At 38.4% G+C, this 12,831-nt stretch overlaps 1 protein-coding gene across 1 annotated transcript in view; it reads left to right on the plus strand.

Annotated features, from left to right (window-relative positions):
- Positions 1-12,831, plus strand: part of LOC136032915 (gamma-tubulin complex component 3 homolog) — a 90,546-nt gene that overhangs the window by 55,262 nt on the left and 22,453 nt on the right. Inside the window, exon 9 of the mRNA XM_065713374.1 lies at positions 5,068-5,216. Coding sequence (XP_065569446.1) covers positions 5,068-5,216 — 149 coding nt within the window. The remainder of the gene's footprint in view (positions 1-5,067; positions 5,217-12,831) is intronic.

The raw sequence follows: 12,831 nt of genomic DNA on the forward strand, positions 1-12,831 counted from the left end.
ATAAGTTATGTACGGCTGTATGAGAGAACTATAAAGAAGCTTTAAAATACACCCAGGACAAATATACCTTTGCTTACGAGTCGTACCTAAGTTTCTTGACACTTTTAATCGGAGAAGGCTAATATGGTTCATAAATGAAAGATTCTCATCAATAAGGACTCCTAAAAACCTAACAAACCTATTTTGTGATCTAGAAATAATAACTCTAGAACTTGGAATTATTTTCAAACCATGAAATTGCAAGCCAATTCCGGAAAAGAAAAGACCAAAAATTGACTTGGAAACATTTAGAGCGAGACAATTTGCTTCAAACCACTCATGAGCTCTGTCCATCAGTATTTGAAGCTTGATTACCAAATTATTTTGATCCCGCTTGGCACAAACAAGCGTACTATCATCAGCAAATACAAATAAATCAAAGTTTTGTTCAATATATATTGAATTAGGGTACTGCAACTCATCTAGGTGACATATGCTGCAACAAATGGACCTTGGAGCATCTCTTATAGCTAAATATAAGTCATTGGCATATACAATGTAAAGCAAACGACCAAGGATAAACCCCTGTGGAATTCCAAAGTCTACTTTGGTCTTAATATGAGAATAACCCGGGCTATGAAGTTAAGATTGCAACCACTCTAATGTTTCTCCCCGAACACCAAAATGCGAAAATTTTGCAAGTAGAATATCATGGGACAAACAGTCAAAAGCTTTTCTCACATCCAAAAAAAGTGCCACTGGCGTCTTCTTCAAGTCCAAAGCATCATTCACAAAATTGGGAAGACCAATACAAGCCTGTTCAGTAATTCTTTGGACGAAACCCAAACTGGTGCTCATGAAAAAATTTCTTCGCTACAAAGAAATCTACCAAACGAGAATGGAATGATTTTTCAAAAATCTTTGGAAATGTGAAATAGGCCGGTAAATTGAAGATTACTCTTGCTATCACCTTCGTGAATGACGATTATACGCGCGGACTTCAGTGTCTGAGGGAAAACTTCACGCTCAAACGACCTATTAATTAATTTTGTTAGCGGAGTCAGTATCGCTGGGAAAACAGATTTGACTACTCGAATGGGTACTAAATCAGGCCCTGAAGAAGATAATCCCTTTAAATTAGAAACTATTCGAAAAACGTCTATGTTACAGTTACTTATTCAAGGACAAAAGATTTGTGGCAAGAAGGACCCAAATATCTAGTAAAATCACTATTGGATCTTGATTCAGATACAGAATTAGCTGTCAAACGACCAACTGAAGCAAAATATGATTTAAGCTCCCGCTTTACCTCTTCTTTATCAATATCCTCTCTGTTCAGCTCGAGCTTCGTTGGTAATGAAGGAGGCGAATGACCAGGCTTAACAACGGAGTTTGCAATCATCCGTGTTTTCTTATATCTTTCCTGGACTCTGAAAATTTACTACGATAATAATCCGTTTTAATCCTACGTGTTGCCGACTTAAATATTGCGATACTCTTTGAAACGTTGATGCCGCTCAGGTGTGGGATGATTCTTGTAAACTTCCAAAAATAAGCTTTTCCCTTAGCACACTCTACTCATCCAAGTGTCATCTGCGGACACAACGGGGCTGGCCCCTTGGAATCGTTTTTCTTCTGGTCACGTAGACATACTTCAACGAAAGTGTCCTTGATCATCCCATAAAATTTTTCAAACACATCGTTTGTAGGCACATTAAAATCATCCACAAATTCCCATGATACTTCCGATTTTCGACCTGTTCGAGAGCTGCTCATCCTTTGTGAGAAAATGCTGCCCTCTAACAAATGATTTAGAAGGATGGGTACTCAACACATCAAACTTAGAGCATACTGGAAAATGGTCTGATATATCCGATATAATTACAGCAATATTTTGAGAAGAAAGAGATGAAAATATGTTATCAATTAAAGTGGCGGACGACTCTGTGATACGTTTTGGGTTCAAAATAGAAGACAATAAACCAAAAGAAGTCATAGCAGATAAAAATCCATCGCCATTGACGAGTTTTTATCCAATAGATTAATATTAAAATCACTCATAAATATAATATCAAAATTCAGACTATGAACTTTTCCAATAAACTAGTAAGAGTATCATGGAAAGTACTAAAGGGTCCATTATGGGGGCGATAAACCTCTGCAAATAGAATTGTTTTCTGATTAATTAGTAATTCAACACAAAGGGACTCAAATACTCCTTCAAAATTAACAGAAATATCCTTACGAACCGAATATGTACCACCATTAGACATGTAAAAAGCAAGACCTCCTTTAGACAATTTCGACCTATTTAACCGTTCAATCGTATAGCATGGAATATCAAATAATGAGTCATTAATATCTCTTAAAAATGTTTCACATAATCCGATTACTTTAGGGGATGAATGCGACTCACAAAGAAGGAATTTAGATTCATGAATAGAGGAACAAAGGCCTTGAATGTTCAACTCTCTAACTGAGAGCTCACCTGGCCCAACTTGGTCTTCAAACAATCTACTTCTAAATTTGGTCTCATTTTTATCAACAACCCTAAATAATCGTCTTGCCGCATAATCTCGCTTCCCTCATTCAATACCTCTTCTAAATCTAATGGTTCATTTTCGAAAAGCTCAAGACGACCCAGGACAGAAAAATAGACAGAAGGATTAGATACATTTAATGTATTATTACAAGCCAGTTCAATCAAGTGCTCACCTTTGTCTGAATACGCCATGATAGCTTGGAGATAATCGTGGATTCAGTATTAGGGCTAGGTGATGCCGACAAATTTTCCAGTAAAAACGTAAGAAAGAAGTCACGAACGAAAAAAACAAATAGCATCAGTGCATAAAACTCTCATTGAGGGTGCGTGTCTGAGCGTCTGTTTGCATGCCTCTGTGTCTGTCTTTGTGTGTTTGACTCTATGTTTGCGTTTGTTTTTGTCTCTCTCTTGTGCCTGTTTGTCTGATTGTGTGTTAGCCTGTCTCTGTGTTTATCTTTTTGTGTTTGTGTGTCTGACTCTGTCTGTTTGTGTGTGTTTTTGTCTCTCTCTCACCGTGCCTGTATGTGTGGCTCTGTATTTGCCTATAAAAAAATAATATAAAAAGCTTATATAAACTCTATAAAAAACTTATATGCCCCCCAGGGCCTGACGTACAACCCTAATCCTTAGGGCTATGGGGGGTTATCATCATTAAAGACATAATTTCCGGACCTTATAGCTACACTGAACAAAATGGCTATGTCAAAATTTTTGTGGAAGTGTTTGAGGAAATGGTTGACGCGGTATGGGGTTAATGGCCCTCTAATCAGTTTCGACTTTTAAAAGAGCACTAGTCCCTTCAATTCCCAATCGAATGAGCCTTTTTCAAAGTTTCTACGACAACAAGTGGCCGTCTGAAAATTTCTGTCAGACGCATTTTGGGAAAATACGAGGTGGGAGAGGGACTATCCACCCTCCAATCACTCTGAATCTTAAAAGAGGGTCAAGAATTAGGCTTCTGATTACCAATCTAATGAGCCCTCTCTGAAGTTTATACGATCAACCTTTCTGTATAAACCTTATATGCCCCCAGGGTATAACTTATAACCCTTGCCCTGAGGGTTGTGTCTGTGGGGAGGGCGGGGGGGGGGCTGTCATCCTCGAATACCTAATTTCCGGACCTTTTGACTACATTGAATAAAAAGGCAATCACAAAGTTTTTATTGGATGTGTTTGGGCGAATAGTGGCTGCTGTAGAGGGGTTAGTTGCCCTCTAATCACTTTCGACTATTAGAAAGGGCACTTGCCTTTTCAATTTCCAGTTGAATGAATCCTTTTCGAAGGTGCTACGACTAGTCCTTCGATATGAAGTGCCCTGGTGTAAGACCAAAAAAACAAATAATAATAATAATATATTATGCCACCGTCGTTCTTCACTTAGGCGTTCTTTACTTATTTATTAATTTGTTGTGTTTTTTTCCCCAGGGGTGATCGTATCGACCCAGTGGTCCTACAATATCGTGAGAAGGCACATTCAAACGGAAATTAAAAGCTCTCGGGTCCTTTTAAAGTGAACACAAAAATTGGAGGGTAAATAGGCCCCCTCCCACGATCATTTTCTCCCAAAGTCACCCGATCAAAATTTTGAGGTAGCCATTTTGTTCAGCCTAGTCGAAACTATTTTTTTGAGGATGACTTAATCCCCCACAGTCCCTAGGGGAAGGGCTGCAAGTTATGAACTTTACCCATTGTTTACTTATAGTATTGGTTATTGGGAAGCATACAGACGTTTTCAGGGGGATTTTTTTCTGGTGGGGGTGTAGGGAAAGGTAGTTACGTGGAAGGATCTTTCCATGGAGGAATATTTCATCGGGGAAGGGAATTTTCTATGGAGGGGCTGCCGGATTTCCCAGCATTATTTAAAAACAGCATTATTTAAACATTAAAAAAACTATTTAAAAAATCATAAATTAAATTTAAGAAAAAACAGGTTTTTTCTACTGAAATTAAGGAGCAACATTAAAATTAATAGAAAGTATTAAGTATATGAGGGGGTTCGTCCCCTCGTCAATACCTCACTCTTTACTTTAAAGTTTTTTTTAGTAATTTCAAAAAAGCTATTTATTCTAATTAAACGGACTTTGTGATTTAGGGGTCATTCTTAATGAGCTTTAACAAAATCAAAACTTTAACGTGAAGAGCGAGGTATTGAAGAGGGTGTGAACCCTCTTCTATACGTAATAATTTCTCTTCGTTTTAAGTTTCAATGTTGCTTCTTTAAGTTGAAAAAAAAACTTTTTTTTTATTTAGTAACATGAGGAAAGACGAAATGAATCCCAGTTTCCACAAATGAAAAAAGTGAGCACTATTTCAAATAACTTTAATTTATATGTGGCTGTTGCATAAGAAACCTCATATGTTTGAAGTGGCTAAATTCTCAATTTAATTACTACATAAAGTATATTTATTCGATTAAGCAAAAAAGGGGATACCCACAAAAACCTCTCTTAGAAAAGTAAACATTTTTTCCTAGCAGTTACCGCCTTATATACTTAACAGAGCCATATGCTATGTTTTTGTTCTTAAATGTTTTGTGTTTCTTTTAGACAGACAATGGTTCCTAGTTTTCTAAGCAGAGAGGACGCTCAGATGATTCTAACAGCAGGCAAAAGTCTACGATTTCTTCGAGAAGTGTGTGGAGATTCATCTGAAATACCTGGTCACGCGAAGCTCATCAAAATCATTAGAGAAGGAGGTACAGACGCTCTCGTGAATGCCTTAAGTCTATTACATGTTTCAAAATAGCTCTTAGTCAAAGGATGATGAATTGAAACGGGGGGTGGGGGTGGGTCAAAAAGATCGAAAATGAGTAAATATCTAGATTTTTGAAATAATTCCATTGGGCTATAAAAAGAAAAAAAAAATTAAAGTTTCTAAAAAAAAGTTGACATTTTTTTTTCAAGTAAAGCTAGTCTTTGAACTCTCCAATAAAGGGTAATCACTTTTTTATCCAGTGATTTGCGCCTTATTTCGAAACTGTTCAACTCAATTCAATTAGAAAAATATAACATCACTCAAGAAAGTTCTGTTGTAGTTTTGACATTATGTGTTCACTATACTGTTAATTTTAAAGTGAACGATCCATTTTCTATTAATTACACTGGGTTCGGGAATTTTTCGTCAGCTTAATTGTTTATTTTTCATTGGCTATATTAATAAACTTCCCTTTTATCAATCCATCAATGAAATTAAAAGGTAAGGAAAAGAATACGGTATTAGAATCCACAGTCCCTACTGGCGATGCTAATCTCCGTGTTATGTCCCTTCAGCCAGTAAGCGCAAAGGATTATAAGGGGCCAGCCATCCTCTGCTTTTGCACAGCCTTCCTGTTTACCTTCCCCAGATTTCTCCAGGCACTCATTTAGAGTTGGGGTGAGTCTGGCTAAGCTTAAAGAGTCACGCCACTGACTCGCTTTCGAAACCAAATTAGCAGCAACTCTAGGACTCCAACCCCTGTCCTTACTGACAAAGGATTTCAAGTCTGGTGTACTAACCACTTGGCTAGGACGCTATTAATTATGTCTTATCTTTATTCAATTTCGAGGAATATTTTTTTCTCGATTGATAGCTTTACATGTACCTTGATCACACTTTTTAGCATATATATATAAATGTTGATATGCATAAATATTTGGAATTGAATATTAGTAAGTAAAATGTAAATTTGTGTATATTGATAAACCGACATAAAAGAGATTAGAGAGTATGCAATTATTACGGAACTTAATCTTCTCACATTTTACCAGAAAAGTATCTTACTCATCAATGCGAATTTTTCCTACAAGTTTTAGTAGATTTGCAGCTATATAACTGGAATTAAGCAATCCAACTTTAGTGACAACATCAAAACAAATAGAGATTTTTCTAAGGAGCTTGCCATTATATTAGTTGGACTCGAACCCACGACCTCACAATAACGACGCCGGCAGCTCTTACCACTGAGCCATAGAGGACATTGAGTAAAAATCCAAGTTAAAATTTTAAATGTAGGTTTGTCGCTCATAATAACAGATTACTTTATTCGACTTCTACTTGTGGTGGGAGTCAGGCGTTTCTGCCTCGTCCGGCATCCAGGATCCTTGTGACCTCTTTGGACCAGGTTTCACGATCTGCTGCCAATTGCTCTGCGAACGGGAGCCACTGGGCCGACCATCTATGTCCAAATTTCTTAAAGCCACCAATGGGATCCAGGTCAGACTTGATCAGGATCCACCAGTTCTTCTTTTGCCCTCCTTGATGCCTCTTCCAAGAGCCGTAGGGCTCAACTAGAAAGATTCGACGGGGCAGGTATTCTGGTGGTCTTCGCAGGACGTGACCCAGCCATTCTGAGCGGTTCTTTTTAACGGTGGTAGCGACATCTCTTCTAATCTTTCAGGGTCGGCGAATATCGGAGTTAGATATACGATCTTGCCGGCGAATTCTAAGTATTTGGCGTAAGCATCCATGTTCGATTGTTCGGTGGGTGCCGAAAATCTTATAAATGTAGCCTCTGCCTAGTCTGAAACCAGCCTTCTCGGGTATTTTTCTCCTGGTCACTTTTGAAACGGTTAAAGAGAATTACCCCGAATGTTTTTACCGCGATATCTATAAGTTATTCTTCGGTAATTTCTCTATTCAGTCTTGTATCCTTTCTTATAAAAGGTCAGTATAATTGAAGATATCCAGTCCTTTGGGAAGGAATTAGTTTTCCATGTGTCTTGAAGGATTCCATGGATCTGTTCAGCTGTTACTTCGGGGCATTTCTTGTATAGTTCAGGAGGAAGGCCATCTTACCAGGGGATTTATGATTCTGTATTGTTTTTATTGTTTTATTGTTTATTGTTTTACTGTTTTGTTGTTTTAGGAGTGCCCAGTTCAATATCATAAGGTTTTGTTTTGACAGATGGGGGAAGATCGTCATAGGGGGATTAATGAGAGGGATCTAGCAATGATTGGAAATGTTGTTTCCATCTAATCATCCGATCGTTCTGGGAGGAAATGATTTTTCCTTGGTGGTCTTTGACAACTTCTGACACAGCTACCTTTTTCCCTGTAGTTTCTTTGAGAATCGGACAAAGCTTCCGGATGTCATGAGTTCGGGTTGCTTTTTCCAATGAGGTGGCGGCTTCTTCCTATGTCTGTTGACGATCAATTCTCGACGAGCGTTTTATTTACTTACGAAGGTGTTTGATTGCTTCTACGGGGCCGATCAGATTCCTCCTTTGCTCAACTAAGGAAAGAGTTTTGGCAGAGATCCAGTGTTTTCCTTTCGCTTTTGTGTTCCCTAGAAACTTCCCGGCTATCGTCGACATAATTGTCTTGAATGATCCCCATTTATCCTCAAGGCTTAATGAATCCCAATCTAGTGCATCAAAGCGGTTAGTCAGTTCTGAGCTGAGGCATGTTTGACTATTTCATCCTTAAGTTTACTGATATCAATGCGAGGTTTTGTTTTTATTCTTTTAGCGTGCTGGGAGACGAAGGAAAAATTATGTAATGATCAGTTTATGATCTGACCTAGATTTCGATCCAGTATCCACTCCCTTATAAGAACGTGAATCTTGAACAGAGCTTCTCCGCCGCTGTCGGATGAGTATGTAGCCAATTTGGGATTTGGTAACACCATCGTTGAAATACTAAGTTAATAGGTTGCTTGTCTTATGCTGGAAAAGAGTATTGGACGCAGTCAGTTGATTCATTAGGGCATAATTTACTAGCTTTTCACCATTTTGGCAATCTTGACCTAAACCAAAGTTACCAAGCGCTTGGCTAGTTGTTTGGTCCTTAGGTCTCACTCTTGCATTGAAGTCTCCAGCTACAATTAGGTAGTCTCTTGCGACTATAGCTCAAGTCACGGTTTTTAGTTCCGTGTAAAAATTATTTTTCGTTTCGTCTAGTGCATCATGCGTAGAAGCATAGGCTGACAGTAGAGGTATGTTAGCTGGGTTGCCCTTGAATCTAATCTTGGCTAGGGAGGGGGGAGTGTTTCCCATCCTAGAAGGGCATTTCTGGCTCTTTTGCTTTGTAAATATCCTACACCTTGGAGTCCCGAGTTGTTCTCTACTCCTGAATAGAAGAGAGATAGAAATGTTTGGAGTGAACCATGGGCAGTAATGACTTTTGTGCTAGAGCCACATATTTATGTTTCGGATTAGCAGAGTATATCGATTTTATGTCTTTCACTTTCGTGCTCGAGGAGGACTTGAGTAGTTTGATCTTTTGCAGATCGCGCATTCCAGCAGCCGATGTTCAGTCTTAATTGAGTTTGCCTAATAGCAGTACAGGGTTTATCTATAGCTATGGCTCGCTTATTTTTCAACTTCGGTGCCATACTCGAAGTCGCGTCACCTGCCAGGAACGCCGTAGCATGATTGGCTAGCTTACTTCTCGACACTCACGCTAATACGGGGGCCGCTTCGCATACCGGGGGCGCTTTAGTCATATTCAAATTTTTACGAGGTCTGAGATCCATAGATGTTTCATGGGGATCTATTTTACCGCAAGGACCACAATCTTGTGGGTCACCCGGAGCGCGTTTGTTACCATTTCGCTCTGTGTGGATCTAAAGGTGTTTACACTCCTTCACCACTTTGAGGTGCTCTGAAGGGTTTCCACTGCTGTCTAGGGACGCAGACTCGAGTCTCATTTGCTACAATCCCACCACAGCTGTGAAAATTGTAGCCTTAGCTACGATCCTTGAATCCCAACTTAGAAACAGCAGACGTTTCAGGAAGGGGAATAACAGATTGAAATATACTGAGGAAAAAATGTTGGTGTATAGTTTACCGTTTATTACAAACATGTTCATGCATGTCATATTAATTTCCTTTAGTAACTTCAGGAGCCGATTAATCTAAAGTTACTTTTTTTATTTACTGTTTGATTCGTTGGCTGCAAATTCAAGGTTTATTTTGTAGAGCTTTTAATGACATTGATAAAAAAAAGATATAAAACAAGTTTTTCTTCCGAAACCCAGGACAAGCAGTATTGGTCTAAAATGAATATTGTCTAAATGTTGTCTTGATTATCTAAAATGACGCATTCACCATTATCTACCTAATATTTGCCATTTATTGCTCATGAATTAATACTTTAAAAAGAAAGTGAAGATCTGTATAGTTCATCTTCGGAAAATAGAACCTAGGAAGATGATTTTATGCCATGATATTGAAATAGCTTATGACGTATTTTTTATGTTTGTATTGCTGTTGTTGTCGTATTTTTCGTATTTCTTGGACTACTGGCCCCCCTAATTCCCTAATGTCTAACTGTTGTTGCAAAAAATTCTGAAATTGTTGTAAGTTTAGCTTGTTCTTTTTTTTTTTTACTCTTACCAAGAATCATTGCTCTCTGATGGTTAAATGGCTAATAATCATTAAATAGCTTTTTTTCATCCATTTATTACTGAACCCTGTAAATGAAAAAAAAAAAATCTTGTCCGGAAGCCTCCTAATATTTTATCATTTTTTATGATTATTGTTCTATTTAGCAAAAATCTTTAAGAAAATTTTGGCAAATTTTGGGGAAAAATTTTGGCAAATTTTGTCCAATGAAAACGACCTAGTGTCGGTATTTGAATTTTCTCTAAAATCGCTGTAGAAAGCTGCTGTTGAATACCAGTTCAAAAAAGATGCTGTCTTAGAAAACTGCACTTCTTAAAAAAAAAAAAAAAAAAAAAACAGCACTTCTTCAACAAGAGCTAACAGCTCATATGGCACCTGTGACGAGGCAAGAAGAGCTAAGAGCCAAGAGATCATATGGTATAAAGCTCTAACAAAATTTTATGAATCAATAGATTGATTTAAAAGGAAAATAAGAGACTTAGTGCCGGTCAGGACTTAAAATAAGAGCTCTGAGTCACGATGTCCTTCTAAATATCAAAATTCATTAAGATCCGATCACTCACTCGTAAGTTATAAATACTTAATTTTTTTCTAATTTTTCCTCTCCCTTTAGCCCCCCAGATGGTCGAATCTGCGAAAACGACTTTATCAAGTCAATTTGTGCAGGTCCCTGACACGCCTACCGATTTTCATCGTCCTAGCACGTCCAGAAGCACCTGACTCGCCAAATCACTGAACCCCTCCCCCCAACTCCCCCAAAGAGAGCGAATCCAGTATGGTTTCGTCGATCACGTATCAAGGACATTTGCTTATTCTATCCACCAAGCTTCATCCCGATTCCTCCACTCCAAGTGTTTTCCAAGATTTCCCCCTCCAACTCCCCCCAATGTCAAAGATCTGGTCGGGATTTGAAACAACAGCTCTGAGACATGAATTCTTTCTAAATATCAAATTTCATTAAGATCCGATCACTTATTTGTAAGATAAAAATACCCCAATTTTCCCGTTTTCCAAGAATTCTGGTTTCCCCCTCCAACTCCCCCCAATGTCACAGGATCTGGTCGGAATTTAAAATTAGAGCTTTAAAGCACAAAATCCTTCTAAATATCAAATTTCATTAAGATCTGGCCACCCTTTCGCAAGTTACAAATACCTCAATTTTCAATATTACCCCCCCCCCAACTCCACCAAAGAGAGCAGATCCGGTCCGGTTATGTCAGTCACGTATCTTAGACAGGTTTTTATTCTTCTCATCCAGTTTCATCCTGATCTCACCGCTTTAAGTATTTTCTAAGATTTCCGGTCCCTCCAACTGCCCCCCCCCCAATTACGCTGGATCTGGTTGAGATTTAAAATAAGAGATCTGAGTTAAGATGTCCTTCTAAATGTGAAGTTTCATGAAGATCCGATCACTCCTTCGTAAGTTAAAAGTACCTCATTTTTTCTAATTTTTCAGAATTAACCCCCCCCCCCCACAATAGAGTGGATCCGTTCTAATTATGTAAATCACGTATCTAAGACTTCTGCTTATTTTTCTCACCAAGTTTCATCCCGATCCCTCCAATCTAAGCGTTTTCCATGATTTTAGGTTCCCCCACCCCAAACTCCCGCCAATGTCACCAGATCCGGTCGGGATTTAAAATAAGAGCTTTGAGACACGATATCCTTCTGAATATGAAGTTTCATTGAGATCCGATTACCCGTTCGTAAGTTAAAAATACCTCATTTTTTCTAATTTTTCAGAATTAACCCCCCCCTCCAACTACCCCAAAGAGAGCGGATCCGTTCCGGTTGTGTCAATCATGTATCTAGGACTTGTGCTTATTTTCCCCACCAAGTTTCATCTTGATCCCTCCACTCTAAGTGTTTTCCAAGTTTTAGGTTTCCCCCTCCCAACTCCCCCCAATGTCACCAGATCCGGTCGGGATTTAAAGTAAGAGCTCTGAGAAACTATATCTTTCTAAATATCCAATTTCATTGAGATCCGATCTCCCATTCGTAAGTTAAAAATACCGCATTTTTTTCTAATTTTTCTAATTAACCCCCCCCCCCCCTAACTACCCCAAAGAGAGCAGGTCCGCTCCGGTTATGTCAATCATGTATCTAGGACTTGTGCTTATTTTTCCCACTAAGTTCCATCCCGATCCCTCCACTCTAAGTGTTTTCCAAGATTTTAGGTTCCTCCCTCCCAACTCCCCCCAATGTCACGAGATCCGGTCGGGACTTAAAATAACAGCTCTGAAACACGATATCCTTCCAAACATCTAATTTCATTAAGATCTGATCAACCGTTCGTAAGTTAAAAATACTTCAATTTTTCTATTTATTCCGAATTAACGGGCCCTCCACTCCCACCTCAGATGGTCAAATCGGGAAAACGATTATTTCTAATTTAATCTGGTCCGGTCCCGAATACGCCTGCCAAATTTCATCGTCCTAGCTTACCTGGAAGTGCCTAAAGTAGCAAAACCAGGACAGACTGACAGAATTTGCGATTGCTATATGTCACTTGGTTAATACCAAGTGCCATAAAAAAGGTGCTGTTGAATTCCCATTTAAAGTAGAAAGTCAATATTACATTCTTGCGGTATTGCAAATTCAACTGAACATCCTTTAAACAGGAAGTTTTTCTTTATTTCAAACAAAACTTTGCCGACAGAAAAAGGGGAATCTTCAACTTTGATCCGAGACAAAAGTAAAGCGGATGTTTGTCTGCGTGGTCAGAGGTTTGCTGAATGATTTTAAATCCAGCTACTGAAGCAAAAATTGAGTCCTTTGAGAACTTTGATTTACTTTGTTGGAAGGGGCTAACCCTGGACTACCAAGTGAGAAGATGGAAACCTTTGAGAATTGGCTGTTGTAATCTGATGTTTCTTGTCTTTGAGAATAATAGTACATTAATTTTAGCAGTAATACAATAGTTTATTTTCCGAACAAGGACAAGAAAAAATGGAAAAATTATTTTCAATAGGATAGAAATAATAAAAC

This window comes from Artemia franciscana, chromosome 11 (genome assembly GCF_032884065.1).
Source record: "Artemia franciscana chromosome 11, ASM3288406v1, whole genome shotgun sequence".
In the NCBI taxonomy this organism is placed as follows: Eukaryota; Metazoa; Arthropoda; class Branchiopoda; order Anostraca; family Artemiidae; genus Artemia; species Artemia franciscana.